At 36.5% G+C, this 19,680-nt stretch overlaps 1 protein-coding gene across 3 annotated transcripts in view; it reads right to left on the bottom strand.

Moving 5' to 3' along the window:
* The window catches only part of MUSK (muscle associated receptor tyrosine kinase), a 126,005-nt gene that overhangs the window by 15,893 nt on the left and 90,432 nt on the right, over positions 1-19,680 (bottom strand). For 2 of the 3 annotated variants that reach the window (XM_035254464.3, XM_035254473.3), the window contains 2 exons: positions 16,550-16,813; positions 2,455-2,630 (listed from right to left, as the gene is read on the bottom strand). In XM_035254464.3, the coding sequence (XP_035110355.2) occupies positions 2,455-2,630; positions 16,550-16,813 (440 nt within the window). Of the gene's footprint in view, positions 1-1,761; positions 1,786-2,454; positions 2,631-16,549; positions 16,814-19,680 lie in introns of all 3 variants that reach the window. The other variant, XM_035254472.3, reaches the window with a different exon arrangement.

The following is a 19,680-nucleotide window of genomic DNA, read 5'->3' as shown; positions in this document are numbered from 1 at the left end:
TTATTTCAATAATTAAGACAGATATCGTTTTCTCCACAGCACCTCTGAAATAGAAGACAGATTCACTGCTGAGTGTTTATGTAGTAAAGTATGTGAAGTCTCATGGAAGAGAAGAATAGGGTATTCCTTGCTTAGCAGACAAATAATGTAAATAGCACAAAGGCATTGCCTGCTCAAAAAGATGTTTCACTTCAGCCAGATAAATTAAAAAAATAAATAAATAACTACTGAAATTCTAGTCCCTGTGTTCAAGGAAGAAGAAAATACTGCAAAGATATACAAATGCTTAACAACTCTTTCGTGACCTCTCAAATGAGCTGGTGATATTCTTTAGAATTTACTCAGAAATCAAGACAGTCTTTAAGAAATATTTGAGGGCTTTACATATTCCTATAAAATATGGGACACTGCCTAATAAGGACGTTTTCTTTGTTCAACTATCGACCTGCTAAAGCCAACTCTTTTAATAATAATTGCTTTTAATTCAGGGAGTGTACTTTCAGACATTCCCTACCCTATTTTCAGTTTACATCATCAGTTTATGACATTAGGAGCTCATTTCTAACGTGTATCAAAGATTTCATAAAGTTTTTGTTAAAGACTAGAAAATTTATTATTGTAGCCAGTTTGTGCTGCTCAAAGTTCCTTTATAATTAGTGTGAAGTCAGAAATATGGATACTTTTTTTGTATTGCTCCTGTCTAAGATGAACGGTCTGCTCCTTCCACACAGTAAACCCTCAATGAATGTTCAAATGGATGAGTAAGTAAACAATGATGGATAACAAAGAGCACGGTCACCAATTAAAAGTCCAATCAAAGTAAATTTTGGTTGCTCATATAACAAAGAAAAGAAATTCTTTTTTATTCCTTTGATTTGGGAATAACAATTTAACAGGCTACCATAATAATAGATTTTTAAGATTTCCTAACCCTTCTTGGTTAATGACTTGGCATGATTCAACTGGAAACAGTAGCAGTCTTTGAATATTTTAAGTGTTGGTCCTTTAAACAAGCTGGTAAAATCAAGTCCTGGCACCTAGCCAAGTACACAGGGGATTAGACCTGGAATACATGTTACAGGAAGTAAGTGTGATTTAAGGCTTAGAACACTTAGACCACAGGAAGTTAATTGACATGAAAAGCTTTTCTAATTTCATCCTGAGGATTTCTGTGTACTGACAGGTTAAAGCACTATCTGATACAGTTAGTTTGTAGGACATTCAAGTAACCTTGAATTCTTTCCTGGAGATTTTTGTGATGATCTTTTTTAAAGCCATTTGATTTGATCCTATAAGCTTTATACTAGAAATCAGCTGTCTTAAAAAATACCTAACTTCCAAAAGAGGGATCTGTTGTCACAAATGAAGATCACAAATTGGCTCAATGAAGAAATAAATATTGGTTTCATCTATAAATAATTAGATTATACCAAATCACAAATACAAAATGAAAAGGTGACATTTTAAATTTGGCTTACTTTACAGACATGCAAGAAATAAAACCGGCTGACAACCTTAAGGTGGGAGATAGTATTTGTATGATTCACTAAATATGGTACTTTCCACGGTCTAATAAAAAGCTATAAACCGAGACCTTTCATGATCTTCCCTCATGTTCCTACCTGGATGAGTATGGTGAGAAGAAGCCTTTGAGAGGGGCTGTACTCTGTTCTGGGCATCAGGAAATATGAGTGTAAACACACATGCATGAATCCAATTACATACACATAAGATTTCAAGGGCACAAACACAATTACTTACTGTTTAGGTTTTCTTTGTTATAATCTGAAGGGGAAAGGATAAAAATTTGTTTTAAGTGAGCATATAGATATCTCACATATTATGTGAGAGAGTGCTAAGAAATGCAAGTTCTCTTTCAGCTTTTTAATATACAACTGGAAAACATTCTTTGCATTCGATTATGAAAGAATTGGATCTTTGAAATTAAACCAGCTGTTAGGGATAACAACATAGTTCCTTACAAACAAAGTTCATTAAAGCAACATGAAGCAATTCAGTTTGTGAAATCAGCATTTTCAAACATGTGTCTTATTTTAGCATGCTTTCTTGGCTAAGAAAAAGCACTTCGTTTCTTTATTTCACTCTTCTGACAAAATCTGAGATGTTTCTTAGCCATTTTTCTGCACATTCCAGAAAATGTTACAAGCTCTCATAAGATTCGCTATGAAAGAATCTAAAAGGTCAAGCAGTAGTTAAAAGTGTTGTTGCACTTATTTTAGAGCAAATGAAATAAGTTCTTATGCAAACCTTTGCAATTAGGATAGCATTAGAATTCCACTAGTAGGTATTTAAGGAAGGCAGAACTCAAAAAAAAAAAAAAAAAAAAAATAGACATGCCCCTAGAAATACTAGAAGCTGTAAGTTCACATCTTAGTTTCTTCAAAATAGTAAATTTCTCTTAACCTTCAAAGTCCTGGGAGAACTCTTTGTTACCTAGATGTGGCAGTCTGGCACAGGCCATGGGATCCCAGTGCATGCTGGGAAGCTTGCTGCATTCTGGTACAGACAGCAAATGCATCTCGGATCTGTAGAGTCCTCTGTGGGTCTTCTCTTCCATTGCCAGCCATTCTTTTGCACAGAAGAGCTCCTTTACTGCCAAGCAGTACTCTCTAAAATGTTGTATGGAGAACAAAACTTGGTGAATCATAACATGTTAAAAGCAAATCTGTGGCAGATCCTAAATTCTGTGTTTTCAAGACATCATCATAGTACATTGTCTGTTCTTGAAAACGGGTTTATGAAAGAACATTTTTTACTGTAAATAATACAAGCCTTCCTGAAATCAAGTGTACTGGCCAGTGAGATGAAATGCTAATCTCATTTTGTTGTTAAACACAATACCAGTCTGGGGAGAAAAATGTCAAATTTAAAACATATTAGATTGGGAGTCTCTGATATTTCTTCTCCCAACTTCATATTTAAATAACACAGGTAGATAAATAAGGTAGATGGAGTTTAAAAAACACACCTGCTGAAAGTCGGGATCATTGTCAATCAGTTTCCAGCTGGAAGATTTTTCTATAATCTTGGGGCTAATGGGCAGGGTTTACGTCTGGGGCTCTGTGTGCTTTGTCCTCTGAAACAACAGCATCACCTCCCTGACAGTTTATAGGAGGGCACGTGGGTCCTTACCCAGCCCTTACTTTGACATACAGAATCCTGTTCCATTGCTATGCATGCTTCCATCTGAGAAAGCCCAAGTAATATCTGTTTGAATATGAAACTGTTACATTCATCTACATGTTGTATTATGAGTGAAGGGGCTCACAGTTGGATGACTTGGAATTTTGTGGATTAGTATTTCTTTAAGCCTGATAAAAATAGGACAGACTGCATAGGAGAAGCCTGGTTAATTTCAAATGAAGGTATTTGGGGTTAACAATAAGACAAAATTAAAGATAATTAACTTAATTAAACATAATAATAGCAGATGTCCTTCATTCAGTACCTGAAGGATTCAGAGAGGAGGAACTTGTGTGTGTATACATACATAAATGTATACCACAATGATGTCTTTTTTCATGCTTATTCCCACACTCCTGCTTTCCTAACTTGCCAATATGCACTAATTGAGCATGCGTAGAATAAAAGGCTGTGCATATGAATGTGATGAGATGCAAATATATTCTTATATGGAGATAACAATGGGATTTATAATTCTTGATTTGTGTGAGGGAGAAGCCAGTATAATTGGGCTTTCAAGGCTTCTCATAAGGTAGAGGACCTGAGGAGAGTTGCTTAGCTTGGTTCCACCCCTGGGGTTGTATAAGCACTTTTTTTGTTTTTTTTGGCATGCAGACAGTGTAAACTGTGCAAAACTCAATATGGGACATATGAAAAAAATTCCATACTTCACATTATGCAGAAGAAGCAAATACCTGGGAATTTTAAAAATCTAAATAGAATAACACATTAATGAATGGCTTTTGATTTGCTTTTTTTTTCATTGCCATACACTAAACATGCCCTCTATAGCAGAGTTTTTCACAAGAAAAAGCAAATCAGGATGAACTATAGACTGAAAAGTAGGATAATTTGAACATGGAAATAACTACAGAAAATAAAAACCACAAAAAATAAAATCAACACTTACAATCTTCACTGAAAATAGAAAACAAATGGGACTACAAGAAATAAACAAATTTGAACTAAATATTCAATTGAATGCAGAAAGAAAGGACCTAAATGAATGCAAGAAAAGCTAAACAGATGAAAGTAATGTGTGAAATAACTGATAAGGTAGAGCAAGTAAGAAATCCAAAGTCAAATAATAGTGTTTTTCAGCAAGAGAACCAGAGCACGTAAATAATAGAAAATCAAAGATGTGGCGTAGGAAATCATTTTTTAAGATTAAAAGGACACAATGTTTAGAGCATATTATCCATTATTTTTTATATTATTTATATTACATGAAAGAAAACAATGAAAATAAATCCATCACCAAATGAATTTTATAAATATTGTGAATCACAAAGATTAGAGAAATAATCTTTCTACCATCTGGAGAGAGGAAAACGTTCCTTACAAGGGAACAAAAATCAGGATTGCTTTCTGCTTCCTCTTCATTACAACATGGCCAGAAAATAATGGTCAGAGTCCATAGTGTTTGAGGAGAACTAACACAAGAACTGACACTTGTGTTAACACAGACTTAAATCCCAGTAAAAAACACATATGTAAGATAAATTTTTTTTACATGTAAAAATCACCTACTTCAGCTGAATGAGCGATGAGTAGAGACGAATGAACAAGAAGTGAATTAAAATTAGGAATTTAAGAAAAAGATTTTATTTGAAATGAATGACAATGAGTATTAATGATAAGTAACATAGTATGCTCCTCCAAGTATCTATTTATATATGATTATGAAATCAAATGTAAAAACTAAGATTAATGGTCCAAAAATTGAACATATGCAAATAAAATATAATTGAACAATAAAAATATGGTTTATAATTTCAGATAAAGTTTCAAAGAACAAGTTTGGAAGATTCGGTACAGTTATGCCAACTTAATTAGGTCACCCTGGATACCTGTTTTTTGTTGTTGTTGTTAATCAATGAGAGCTTGTTGTGTTGCTCAGGTTGGCCTTGAACTCATGGCCTCACCTCCTCAAGCGCCAGGACAACTGGCCGGAGCCACCGCGGCCCCCATACATGGTTTTTAAAGTTACAACTTTCTCCCCTCCCTTTGGTATTCCTGGTCTTCCTTACCCTAGCACTCCTTTTTTCTTTTTCCATGACATTTAACATCTTCTAAACTTATATATAAGTCATTTAATTATGATGTTCATTAATATATCCCAAATGCCCAGTGTAGTACTTGAAGCCCAGAAAGAGATCAATAAATATTTGCTGGACACATACAATTCCACGTCATTCATGAAAAGAGTCACACATTGTTGAATGATTGCTTATATTAGGCTGATGTAAAAGCAGTTGCGGTTCTTGCCATTACGTTTAATGGAAAAAAAAAACAATTACTTTTGCACCAACCTAATAATTAGAAAGCCGTGAGTGATAGCATGCTGTTAAAAAATCTCACAAGCAAGTAGAAGTAGAAAATAAAATGGCTAACAACTTCCGAACTACTTTGATGAATAAAGGCAGAGACTTTTTCAAAAGATATAACAAAAAGGAAGATCAAACTTACCAATTATCAGCACTCAATTCAATTTTAGTTTAATATTTATTGGTGCAAAAAGCAAGAGAGCAGAAAAGATTGAACATAAATATATGAATTTTGTATGTTAATGAAAGACTAAATCTTTATAAATGCTAATTTATTATATATCAGATAAAATAAACCTTTAAAATATTAAAATGTAAAAATTTTTAGATTATATTTTCTTCAATGGGAATAAGGTGTTTGGTGATGAGGATTTTAAAAAACAAAAACATTTTATTTGGTGATGAGGATTTTAAAAAATAAAAACATTTTTTCAGTAAAACTTATTTAAATATCAATGGGAATTAGAAAAAAATTTTTAAACATACACTGCAAATGACTTACAGATTTAGAAAATAATGAACTATACTTTTCTAATACATTTTAAATTTCCATGATAGGGATTTTTTCTTTTAAAAAGGTGAATTAAATTCTGGATATCAGCCCTTTGTCAGATGGGTAGACTGCGAAAATTTTTTCCCATTCTGTTGGTTGCCGATCTGCTCTAGTGACTGTTTCTTTTGCCATGCAGAAGCTGTGGAGTTTCATTAGGTCCCATTTGTCTATTTTGGCTTTTGTTGCCAATGCTTTTGGTGTTTTGTTCATGAAGTCCTTGCCTACTCCTATGTCCTGGATAGAATTTACAAAGAACTCAAACAGATTTACAGGAAAAAAACAAACAAGCCCATTCAAAAGTGGGCAAAGGATATGAACAGATACTTTACGAAAGAAGACATATATGAGGCCAACAATCATATGAAAAAATGCTCATCGTCACTGGTCATCAGAGAGATGCAAATCAAAACCACATTGAGGTACCATCTCATGCCAGTTAGAATGGAGATCATTAAAAAATCTGGAGACAACAGATGCTGGAGAGGATGTGGAGAAAAAGGAACACTTATACACTGTTGGTGGGAGTGTAAATTAGTTCAACCATTGTGGAAGACAGTGTGGCGATTCCTCAAGGCCTTAGAAATAGAAATTCCATTTGACCCAGCAATCCCATTACTGGGTATATATCCAAAAGACTATAAATCGTTCTACTATAAGGACACATGTACACGAATGTTCACTGCAGCACTGTTTACAATAGCAAAGACCTGGAATCAACCCAAATGCCCATTGATAATAGACTGGATTGGAAAAACGTGGCACATATACACCATGGAATATTATGCAGCAATCAGAAATGATGAGTTTGTGTCGTTTGTAGGGACATGGATGAATCTGGAGAACGTCATCCTCAGCAAACTGACACAAGAACAGAAAATGAAACACCGCATATTCTCACTCATAGGTAGGTGATGAAAAATGAGAACACATGGACACAGAAAGGGGAGTACTAAACACTGGGGTCTATTGGGGGGAAAAGGGGAGGGACAGTGGGGGGGGGGAGGTGGGGAGGGATAGCCTGGGGAGAAATGCCAAATGTGGGTGAAGGGGAGAAGAAAAGCAAAGCACACTGCCATGTGTGTACCTACGCAACTGTCTTGCATGTTCTGCTCATGTACCCCAAAACCTATAATCCAATAAAAAATTAAAAAAAAAAAAAAGGTGAATTATTTTCCATCTTAAAAAGAACCACCTGTGACTCATGCATGTAAACTGATCTGGGACATAAATGTTGGAAAGTTACTCAATAAATATATTTTCTGTTAGCATACAAAGGTAAAACTTAATTTTAATTCTAGTAAAAATTTCCTAAATTTCAATTAAGAAAGAATAGATTCTAATTAAGAAAGAGGTCTGGACTTCCACCAAGATGGCTGAATAGGAAGAGCTCTGGAGCACAGTTCCCAGCAAGAGTGATGCAGAAGGCGAGTGATCTTCACATTTCCAACTGAGGTACCAGATTCATCTCAATGAGACTGGTTGGACAGTGGGCGTAGCTCAAGGAGGGCAAACCGAGGCAGAGTAGGGTTCTGTCTCATCCAGAAAGTGCAGTGGGCCAGAGGACCCCCCTGCAACCCAATGGAGGACATCTGGGACTTTTCCAGCCACTCCAGCACTCCAGCAGTTCAGGTACTGTGCTTCTCCCATGGTCTTGCCCACAGACAAGGAGCCTCCTGCTGGGCCAACAAGCACTGCAGGTTTCCAGCACAAATCTGAGTGGCCAATTCAGCTGGTACCATGGGTTTCCAGCACAAATCTGAGCAGCTGTTTTAGCTGGCGCCTGGAATGCCTGAGAGGCAGAGCTGCCATTCCCCTGAAAAAAGGGGTCTAAATGCAGGGAGCCAAGTGATCTGGCTCCGTGGGTCCTACCCTCACAAAGACCAGCAAACTGAAACCCACTGGCTTGAGAGTTTTGCAGCAAGTGCAGCAGTTTGAGCTCAACCCTGGACAGTTGAGCTTGGTGGGGAGAAAGGTGTCTGCCATTACTGAGGCAGTCCACCATTTCCAAGGCAGTTCAAACCTTACCTGTGCAAACAAAATTGCAAGGAAGTTTACACAGCACCTGGGCAGAGCCCCAGCAGCTCAGCAAGACCTCTGCTGGCAGACTGTGACTAGACTTCCTCCTTGCTGGGCAGGGCATCTCTGAAAAAAGGCAGCAGCCCATCAGGGACTTATAAATAAAGACCCATCTTCCTGGGACAGAGCATCTGGGAAAAGGGGCAGTTGTGAGTTCCGCTGCAGCAGACTTAAACGTCCTTGTCCAGCAGCTCTGAAGGGGGCAATGGAGCTCCCAGCACAGCACTTGAGCTCTGATAAGGGACAGAATGCCTCGTCAAGTGGCTCCCTGACCCCTGTATATCCAAAGAGATACCTCATACAGGAGAGCTCTGGCTGACATCTGGCAGGTACCCTTCTGGGATGAAGCTACCAGAGGAAGAAACAGGTAACAATACTTGCTGTTCTGCAGCCCCTGTGAGTGATTCCCAGGAAGCGGGGTCTGGAGTGGACCTCCAGCAGTCCTGTAGCAGAGGGATGTGACTGTTAGAAGGAAAACTAATAATCCCAGCTATTCGGGAGGCTGAGGCGGGAGAATTGCCTGAACCCAGGAGGCGGAGGTTGCAGTGAGCCGAGATTGCGCCATTGCACTCCAGTCTGGGTCACAAGAGCGAAACTCCGTCTCAAAAAAAAAAAAAAAAACAGAAATAAATAGTTTCAACATCAACAGAAAGGACGTCCACTCAGAGACCCCACCTGAAAGTCATCAGCTTCAAAGACCAAAGGTAGATAAATCCACAAAGATGGGAAAAAAACAGTGCAAAAATGAAGAAATCACCAAAAACCAGAACACCTCTCCTCCTCCAAGGGATCATAACTCCTCACCAGCAAGAGAACAAAAGTGGTTAGAAAATGAGTTTGATGAATTGACAGAAGCAGGCTTCAGAAGGTGGGTAATAACAAACTTCTCTGAGCTAAAGTAACATGTGCTAACCCAATGCAAAGAAACTAAGAACCTTGAAAAAAGGTTCGACAAAATGCTAACTAGAATAAACAGCTTAGAGAAGAGCATAAATGACCTGCTGGCGCTGAAAAACACAGCACGAGAACTTTGCGAAGCATACACAAGTTTCAATAGCCAAATACATCAAGCAGAAGAAAGAATATCAGAGATTGAAGATCAATTCAATGAAATAAAATGAGAAGGCAAGATCAGAGAAGAAAGAGTGAAAAGAAATGAACAAAGCCTCCATGAAATATGGGACTATGGGAAAAGACCTAATCTATGTTTGATTGGTGTACCTGAATGTAATGAGGAAAATGAATCCAAACTGGAAAACACTCTTCAGGATATGATCCAGGAGAACTTCCTCAACCTAGCAAGGCAGGCCAACATTCAAATCCAAGAAATAGAAAGCCAAAAAGATATTCCTCAAGAAGAGCAACCCCAAGGCACATAATCATCAGATTCACCAAGGTTGAAATAAAAAATGCTAAGGGCAGCCAGAAAGAAAGGATGGGTTACCCACAAAGGGAAGCCCATCAGACTCACAGCAGATCTCTTGACAGAAATCCTACAAGCCAGAATAGAGTAGGGGCCAATATTCAAATCCTTAAAGAAAAGATCTTTCAACCCAGAATTTCACATCCAGCCAAACTAAGCTTCATAAGTGAAGGAGAAATAAAATCCTTTTTGGACAAGCAATTGCTGAGAGATTTTGTCACCACCAGGCCTGCCTTACAAGAGCTCCTGAAGGAAGTGTTAAACATGGAAAGGAACAACAAGTACCAGCCACTGCAAAAACATGCCAAATGGTATGTTTGACATTGATACAATGAAGAAACTGCATCAACTGACGGGCAAAACCAGCTAGTATCAAAATGGCAGGATCAAATTCACACATAACAGTATTAACCTTAAATGTAAATGACCCAATCAAAAGACACGAACTGGCAAATTGGATAAAAAGTCAAGACCCATCGGTGTGCTGTATTCAGGAGACCCATCTCACATGCAAAGACACACATAGACTCAAAGGGATGGAGGAAGATTTACCAAGCAAATAGAGAACAAAAAAAGCAGGGGTTGCAGTCCTGGTCTCTGATAAAATGAACTTTAAACCAGCAAATATCAAAAGAGACAAAGAAGGGCATAGCCAGACAATCCTAAGCAAAAAGAACAGAGCTGGAGGCATCACACTACATGACTTCAAACTATACTGCAAGGCTACGGTAATCAAAACAGCATGATACTGGTATTAAAACAGAGATAAAGACCAGTGGAAAAAAACAGAGGCCTTAGAAGTAACACCACACATATACAACCATCTTATCTTTGACAAACCTGACAAAAGCAATGGGGAAAGGAATTCCTGTTTAATAAATCATATTGGGAAAACTGATGAGTCATGTGCAGAAAGCTGAAGCTGAACCCCTTCCTTACACCCTATACAAAAATTAATTCTAGATTAAAGATTCAAACATAAGACCTAGCACCATAAAAACCCTAGAAGAAAACATAGGCAATACCATTCAGGACATAGGCATAGGCAAGGACATCATGACTAAAACTCCAAAAGCAATGGCAACTAGAGCCAAAATAGACAAATGGGATCTAATTAAACTCCAGAGCTTCTGCACAGCAAAAGAAACAATCACTAGACTGAACCAGCAACCAACAGAATGGGAAAAATTTTTTGCAAGCTACCCATCTGACAAAAAGCTAAAATGCAGAATCTACAAAGTAAAACAAATTTACAAGAAAAAATAAACAATCCTGTCAAAAAGTATGTGAAGGATCTGCACATATACCTATGTAACAATCCTGTAAGATCTGTGCATGTACCCCAGAACTTAGAGTATAATTTAAAAAAAGAGATTTATCATTATTTATAGACCATATTGTTTCCATCAGAGGAAGCGTAGACTATCAATCAAAAATCAAATAGAATACTATGAAGCAGTTGATGCATATAAATATAATAAAATGAAATGCCTTTATTATATAGTAGTAACAACTTGTTACATAAAATGGAAAAAATACTTGTTGACAAGGATCAATGATTTAGGACTGATGAGACTTGATTCCTCTCAATAATTAGGATGTATAATACCAGACAAAATTGGAATAAACTACAAATTGCAGGAATATATTATCTGGATGATCCGTTGTGTCTAAAGCTGGTTTCTGACTTTTTTGTTGTTGGTGGTGGTGAGTCAGTCATCTTGAGCGGCCTACCATTTCTATACTAACTTTTCTTTTGATACTGCAGTTGTTCAAATGCATTGCTTCATAATTCTTAGGTAGCATGGTGGGGAGCTTGCCCCTGCCTACTCCTTCACCTATTTGCATCTCAACCACTCAAATGCAGCAGTGAAAAGGAACAAAGCACTGTTACATGTGGCAATATGGATGAATATCAAAAACATCATGTTGAACAAAAGAAGTCAGACACAGAGCAGTATATATTGTACAATTTTATGAGTATGAGATTCAGGAACAAGCAAAACTAGTTATATACTATGGTCAGAGAAATCAGAACAGGGGTGCCATTAGAGATAATGGGGAATTGGTTAGAAATGCGTGTAAGAGAACTTTAAGGGTGATGAAAACATTCTACGTCTTGACTGGGGTAGTGGTTGCATCCGGCCTGGTTTTATTTTTTAATTATGGACATTTTCATATGTATACAAAGTAGAGATTATAGTATAACTAATGCCAAGGTACCAATCACCCAGCTTTAACAATTTTCAGCTCAGGGTCAATCTTATCTCATTCCTACCCACCCAGCCCCCTAAAACGCCATCACCAGATTACTTATTTAGAAGAAAATCACTGATGTCATATTATATTTATGTATAATAGGCTGTTCTGGAAGGCACAATTTGTAAACTTCTTTTTTTGTAGTGAAGTCGATCAGTCTCTGTTTTTAGTTTCTGCCTTGTCATTTAATCTTGTTATAAAGTTTGCCCTAATCTTGTTATAAAGTTTTTTCTTATGCTTTCAATTTGGGAATGGCTAACTCTGGTTTATTCTATTGAGTTAGCCAGTTATCCCATTACCGCAAATGAAATTTTTCATCCTTGTTCTTTTGACTTAAAATAATGTATTAATCTGCAGTGAGCCAAGATCATGCCACTGCACTCCAGCTGGGTGACTGAGACTCCATCTCAAATAATAATAATAATAATAATAATAATAATGATGCATTTATCTTAACACTAATTATCATGCCTCAAGAGAACTTTTACAATATTGTATTCTATACACTAGGTTGTTATTAAATAGCTGAGTCATCATTAGATGGTGACCATATGAAATCAGGTTCTTCCATCACGAGCTTCATGGTTTGCATCCGTTTTATGTGACACTCTTCTCAGCATGCTATACTTTCATAAGCTTTGCCACTGCACCCAACTAAAATCTCATCTAAAAGTGGACCTTATTTAATAATACTTCAGATTTGCCTTAAATGGCACAGATTCAGACAAACTAGTGACATACATCAGAATTATGTTTTATATAATGCAATTAATAATTACCTACAGCATACATTAATTATTCATGTATTCATAATAATGAAAGTATAATGAATCCATAATAATGAATGAATATTGAGCTTTCTTTTATCAATGTTGTTTTTTTCATTGTAATGGAAATGATGAAGCATATTTGAATTTTGCTAAATAGCAAAAAAGTCTTTGAATTACTTGTATTTGTAGAGTAAGGGGGGGCAAGGTAACCAACCATTCTCATTTGTCTGGGATGGAGGACTTTCTTGGAACACAGTAATTTCATTGCTAAAATCCAGAGAGTTGGTCACTACTGAGGTATGTGTTTATATTTACTTCTATCTATATTTCCATACTCTGAATTCTATTTCATTGATGGTTTGCCTATTTTTGCACTAGAGACTTAGGATTTAATTATTGAGTCTTCATAATTAATTTCAAAATTTTGTGCTGTGAATTTCACGGTTTATCATCTTTTAAAAATGTGTTTACTTATATAATTATTTTTAATTATTATATGTGGATATTAGCAAAATGCCTCTAAATTTCATATTTAAAAATAATTGTTATAATTATATAACTATAAACGTTATATAAGTCATATAATAAGCTACATAATTATATAACATGTTATATTATAAAACTTATTATATAATAATGTTTAAATATGAAATTTAGAAACATTTTGCCAGTGAATGGAATTTAATCAGAATGATGCTGTTTATACAATTAATTTAAGGCAAATAATTATATTTGCATTACCGGGTATTCATTCAGGAGTATGGTATGCCATTCCTTTTATACAGATCTTATTTTATGCCTGCTGGTAACATGTTTCTTTTTTTATTAAGTTTACGACTAGTTGTGTTTTACAGTCATTGTTATTGTTGCAAGAGTATCAATTATAATATAGTTATTACAGGAGGCTAGAAATGCCCATAAAACATAGGGATGCAATTAATTCCCTTGTTCCTATTTTAATAAAGCTGCTATTAATTCTTTAGAATTTTTATATATAGAGTTGAACTATGAAATTTTTTGGATCATATTAATCAGATTTTTAAAAATGTATTCTTTTTTGAGATACTTGATACAAGTATAATTTATATACAAGAAACTGTACCCGTTTTAAGCATATGGTTCAGAGTTTGACAGGCATGGTGGCTCATGACTGTAATCCAAGCACTTTGGAGGCCAAGGCAGTCGGATCACCTGAGGTTGGGAGTTCAAGACCAGCCTGACCAACATGGTGAAACCCCATCTTAAATAAATAAATAAAAACCAAAGTTCACTTTGCATTGGAAAAAATAATTTATAGAATGTGTAATAAGCACATGGGTAAGTGATCATAATCTTATAATTTTATTAGAAAATAAGCAATCTAGTAGCAAAAAGGGTAAAGGGTATAAATAGAAAAAATTTTTTTAAATACCTAAAATTGTCAAGTACACCTTTTTATTTTCTGCTTAGTGTTTTTTTGGTACATTCTGTTTTTATTATACAATTGAGTCTCATGGGTTTTGTAATCAGAAAACCACAATGGCTGTCACACATACACAGAAAATTTTCTAATCTAATTATTATTCATCTGAAGCATCTGTCCATGTCGTTGAGCTGATTTGCCTGAGTGTCACTGTGTAAGTATGATAACTATTCCAGTGGCCACCACAAATTATGTTAGCAGTACTAAAGGAAGAGCTGATAGAATCTACTGTCATTTTATTTTGCTTGTTACATTTCTGTTTATTATACACATGTTACTGTCTAGCAAAAGGATTTTCATTTTTGAGCAGCATATCAAATAACCAATTTTGGAGGATCTTATAAAGAAGCTCAAGAAAGAAAAATCTAAAGAAATGACAATTAACAGGCACTATTTTTTCAAATAACTGCAAGGACAGTTGAAATAGCATTAGTATTTCTTAAATTCTGTTAAAACAAATTTTACTGCCTCTCACCCACTCTTCCCATTTTTTTTTTTGCAATAACTTTACTTTTTCTCTCCTTCTCTTTCCCCTTCTTATTCCCTCAATTCTGAAGTTCCTAGAGATTTTTAGATGACATTCCCGATCACAATACAATCATCTTAGGTGAATAAACAAATTATATTACTCTTATAGTGTCTCCAAACCCTCAAACTTTGCAGTAAATTGAGGACTACATAACTCTAAATTAATGACCATACTGTAGTTATTATATACTAAATAGAGAGTGTCCTAAAATTATTACAATATTTAAATAGTTTCTGATTTTATCAAACTAGAAGTGAAAATGTGCTGTGTTGGTAATTTTCATGGTTTTCTTCCCACAGAAAATTTAGAAATAACAGTGTCTATCTAGTTTCTGACATATTCTGTGGGTGTGATTTATCCTTTAATCCTCTCAACTCTACTGGGCAGATGAGGAAACTGAAGTATAGCCAAGACCACACACATCAAGAAAGCAGAACTAATAGTATTTAGACTTTGTTCTATTTGGCTCAAAAACTAGATTGGTTCTTTTCTTTTCTACATAAGAAGTAATTAAAGATGAAGATAATTCTACTGAACATGAATTTATAAATTTCAATAGTTTAAAAGTATGGAAGTTTGCCGGGCGCGGTGGCTCAAGCCTGTAATCCCAGCACTTTGGGAGGCTGAGGTGGGTGGATCATGAGGTCAAGAGATCGAGACCATCCTGGTCAACATGGTGAAACTATGTTTTGTATTTTTGTACTAAAAATACAAAAAATTAGCTGGGCATGGTGGTGCGTGACTGTAATCCCAGCTACTCAGGAGGCTGAGGCAGGAGAATTGCCTGAACCCAGGAGGCGGAGGTTGCGGTGAGCCGAGATCGCGCCATTGCACTCCAGCCTGGGTAATGAGCGAAACTCCGTCTCAAAAAAAAAAAAAAAAAAAAGGATGGAAGTTTTTAAAAATATATCTAATTCCCTCCTATCCCCACCCAAATGAGGCAACAGAATGAGAAATTAGAATTTTGGATGGACTGTACTTTAAAATAACATTCCGAAATGCTTGTCATGATCTCATTTATTGACAAATACATGACACACAGTCTTTATTTTGTCTATCTTGGCTTACTCATGAACCTCATTAGAAGTCCATGTTAGTTTAAGATTTCTCCTTTCGAAATGCCAGATATAGGTGAAGGGGAGGAAGGCAGCAAATCACCCTGCCATGTGTGTACCTATGCAACAATCTTGCATGTTCTTCACATGTACCCCAAAACCTAAAATGCAATAAAAAAAAAAGAATGCAAAATGTGGGACCAGAGGCAGTGAAGGCCCCAAGCTCTGCTCTTCCACAGTAAAAAAAAAAAAAAAAAAAAAAAAAAAAAAAAAAAAAAGATTTCTCCTTTCATTTGATAGATATCAGGGATATTTATGGATATGGTAATATAAACAATAGCAAGAGTAAGGAAATATACCTTTTATGACATCTTCTAGAGGTTCTAAGTACTTGTATTTTAGGTTATCTTCAGTGATTTATGTGGTAGAAATGTTGTCTGATTAATTCCCTCCTATTTGTTTTCTTGTTTGTTTGTTTGAGACCGAGTCTCGCTCTCTCGTCCAGGCTGTAGTACAGTGGTGTGATCTCAGCTCACTGTAACCTTCACCTCCCCAGTTCAAGTGATTCTCCTGCCTCAGCCTCCTGAGTAGCTGGGATTACAGACATGCACCACCACACCCAGATGTTTTTTGTATTTTTAATGGAGACAGGGTTTCACCACATTGGCCAGGCTGGTGTCAAACTCCTGACTTCAAGTGATCCACCCACCTCAGCTTCTCAAAGGGCTGGGATTGCAAGCATGAGCCACTGCGCCCCGCCATTACCTCCGGTTTTGGATGAAAACATACTTTTTCTTTTACTGCTGCACATTACAATTTCTTTCAAAACCTCCTTCTGTTTTGCAGATGGAAAAATGGAATTTTTCCTTTTACTTCTTTTTGAGATTTTACCTGCAAATGGGAGTAGGAGTAGGCACTACTCCAGGACTGCACTCCTGGAAGATGTGGTTACACAACAAAGCCTCAGCAGCTGGCCGGCAGAGCGGGCTCACTACTTTCAGTTCATTCCAGGCGGCGTGGACCAGTAGCTCTTGGGCCTCCTCAGGGTCCGCATAGGAGGTGTTGAGAAAAACAAGAGTGTCTTTTGCCAGGACTGCATTACACACCTCCCCTCTGTACTGGGCGCAGTAGCCTTTGTTATCTTTCTGTGGTTTACTGAAAGAAGAAATGAACAACATTTCTAATCACATGCTATTTCTTGGCATTCATTCTGTTTTTCCTTTCTTTTTTTTTGGTTTTCACATCTGTGTCACAGAAATAGGAGAAAATTGTACTAGCAGATTGGTTGACATGCTCCATTTGAATATTGTCTTCATTTCCAGCTGCAATTATATCATCTCTAGCTACTCCACAGAGCTATTGAGAAGGCAAAAAGTGACCATGGTTGTGAAAAGCTTTGGGAACTCTCAAGGACTGAATAGATTTGGGTATTTTTATTATTTTACATTACAAATAGAAACCGACTACTCTTAGTTAAGCCACATTACAGACTTCTTGCCAATACGCTAATATAAGTACGGATGTGTCTAGAAGACATTTCATCATGATGGTTAACAAATAATTGAGCACAATAATAATTGCTGTCAACTAAAAAGTTTGCAGCCTTAGGAATATAGTTTATTAGTTATATTGTTAGGATAGTTTACCTTGATTTTTTACAACATATACATCTTTGCAACACCTTCCATACTTAGATTTTCTCACTCACACATCTTCCCAGAATTTCATTTAAGAAAAGGAAAGTCATGTAGGGAGGAGAAAGCAGAAATATGGCTTCTCGAGGCGCCAAGTAGCACCTTCAGCTTTGCTGTTTTCTCATCACGTCTCATCGCATAGAAAGTCAACTGGTTAGCCAGTGCCTCAGTGATCTATTCTGTGGAGTGACGTAAGTGATTACTCTGAACTCTGATTATTGTGTGTTAATGGGCAATAATATTAGGGAGAAACCTGTAAATGCTATAGTGCTAGCACAAACATAGGATTAAAAACTTACCTGCTATAATAACTGAAGACAATTGGGAGAATGGAAAATGCTGCTGGTACTCTCTCCACACATGTACTTGTTCCCTTAATGGAATGCTGGGAATTATAATAACTCATATGCTCACCTGACAAACATATATTGAGTTGAGTACTTATTATGTGTAGGCACTGTGATGACCTCAATATATTCTTATGCCTTCCATCAGATCTTCCATAGTGTTAGTAATGACAGAAAACTCTTAAGTCGTATTCTCATTTAGATTTGTACAACCATAAGATTTAACTTTTTTTCTTTTTTCTTATCCCCGCCCATACCTTTGCATATAGTCACTCTTCTCAGTCACTCCATCTGAGTGTGCCATCCATTTCCTGGCAGGACCAGGACTGATAAAAGATGAACTGAAAGCATTTCCCTACCTTTTTTTCTTGCCTTTTTTTTTTTTTTTAATATACTTTAAGTTCTAGGGTACATGTGCAGAATGTGTAGGTTTGTTACGTCATTCTCAGCAAAGTAACACAAGAACAGAAAACCAAACACTGCATGTTCTCACTCATAAGTGGGAGTTGAACCATGAGAACACAGGGAGGGGAACATCACACACCTGAGCCTGTGGCAGGGGGTGGCAGCTGGGGGAAGGAGAGCATTAGGAGAAATACTTAATGTACATGACGGTTGATTGCATGCAGCAAACACCATGGCATGGATTTAGCTTTTCATTATCTTTATATTCTTAAAAAGAATTTAAAGAAATTAGAATGTGGAGCAAATTTTAAAATTGTTACGTGACCCCATTTGAATTTGAAAAATTGATACTATAATTACCATCACTGGCTGGTCTTTAAATCAAATTCATTAGAATGAGATATAATACATTCAGGTAAAACAATAAACTTCCAAAAAACACAGCTATACTTTCATGTTTTATAATATAGAGTCTTCCTTGAATTCTAGGCTTTTACTAATTAGCCAACATGATTTTTACTGTATCACTTTGTTTGTTGGGGATATTTAAAATGAAGCCCTTGAATAAGAAAGCACAAAACTCCATTAAAACTTTCTTAAGCTAAAGGTAAGAAAACACCCAGAGAAAATTAGATACAAGATGCTGTTGTTGGGGCTCAGAATACAGTACACCAAAGTGAAAGCCTAAGAAGCAGCCTTGGAAACAGTCTCTCTGACCTTTTTCTGCCCTCCTGTCTCTCCTCTTTCCCCCACAAGGCGATCCTTCCACACTAGAATCCCTCTTCTCCAAGACAGATCATAGACACCAGAACTCTCAAGGCCAGCCATGAAACCTAAACATTTGATCTACCCACCCCTAGCTTTTCTATGTAACACCTGGCCATAAAGAAATTCAGACTCTCATTCCAGAGAGAGCCTGCCTCTTACCTGGGAGGAGGGGGTAAGAAAAATCTGAACATGCAGGACGGGCTAGTTTCCCCACTCAGTCTATTAGCATTAGATCATACCCATTGTGTCTAATCATATTTCTACACAGCTGTTCATATTTCATTGAACCTGCATAAAAATGGATTACTTCCCCTGTATCTTTGGGTCTTCATTCTGAAGGGTCCCATTATATGTAAAACTATGATCAAATAAATTTGTTATGCCCTTCTCTTGTTAACCTATCTTTGTTAAACAGGTGTCAGCCATGACTCTTAGGATTGGAAGGAAAGGAATCAACACCCGCCCAGCTCCTACACTGTGCTTTTAGAAACTAGATAATAAGTAGTAACCAGAAACATCTCAAACTGGTTTACAAAACAGCCTCACGTGTTGATGTAGTATCCTCAGCATAAAGGCAGGGATGAATGAGAACATGTATGACCCTTTACACTTAACAGGAAAAACTCCACCATGTAAAAGTTAAATATTTCCCAGTGTCTCTGAGCTGAGAATTATTCATGCAGGTTTTGCTGTCATATGTTAACTATTCAATGATGCTGTTCTTCATTTTCCATGAGTATTTTAAAAAAGAATACACATTTATGATGTTTAATTATATGTCAAAACACATTTTTTAAAAAAAAATTGG

This window comes from Callithrix jacchus, chromosome 1 (assembly GCF_049354715.1).
Source record: "Callithrix jacchus isolate 240 chromosome 1, calJac240_pri, whole genome shotgun sequence".
Classification (NCBI taxonomy): domain Eukaryota; kingdom Metazoa; phylum Chordata; class Mammalia; order Primates; family Cebidae; genus Callithrix; species Callithrix jacchus.
This window is presented reverse-complemented; position numbering and strand designations above follow the sequence as displayed.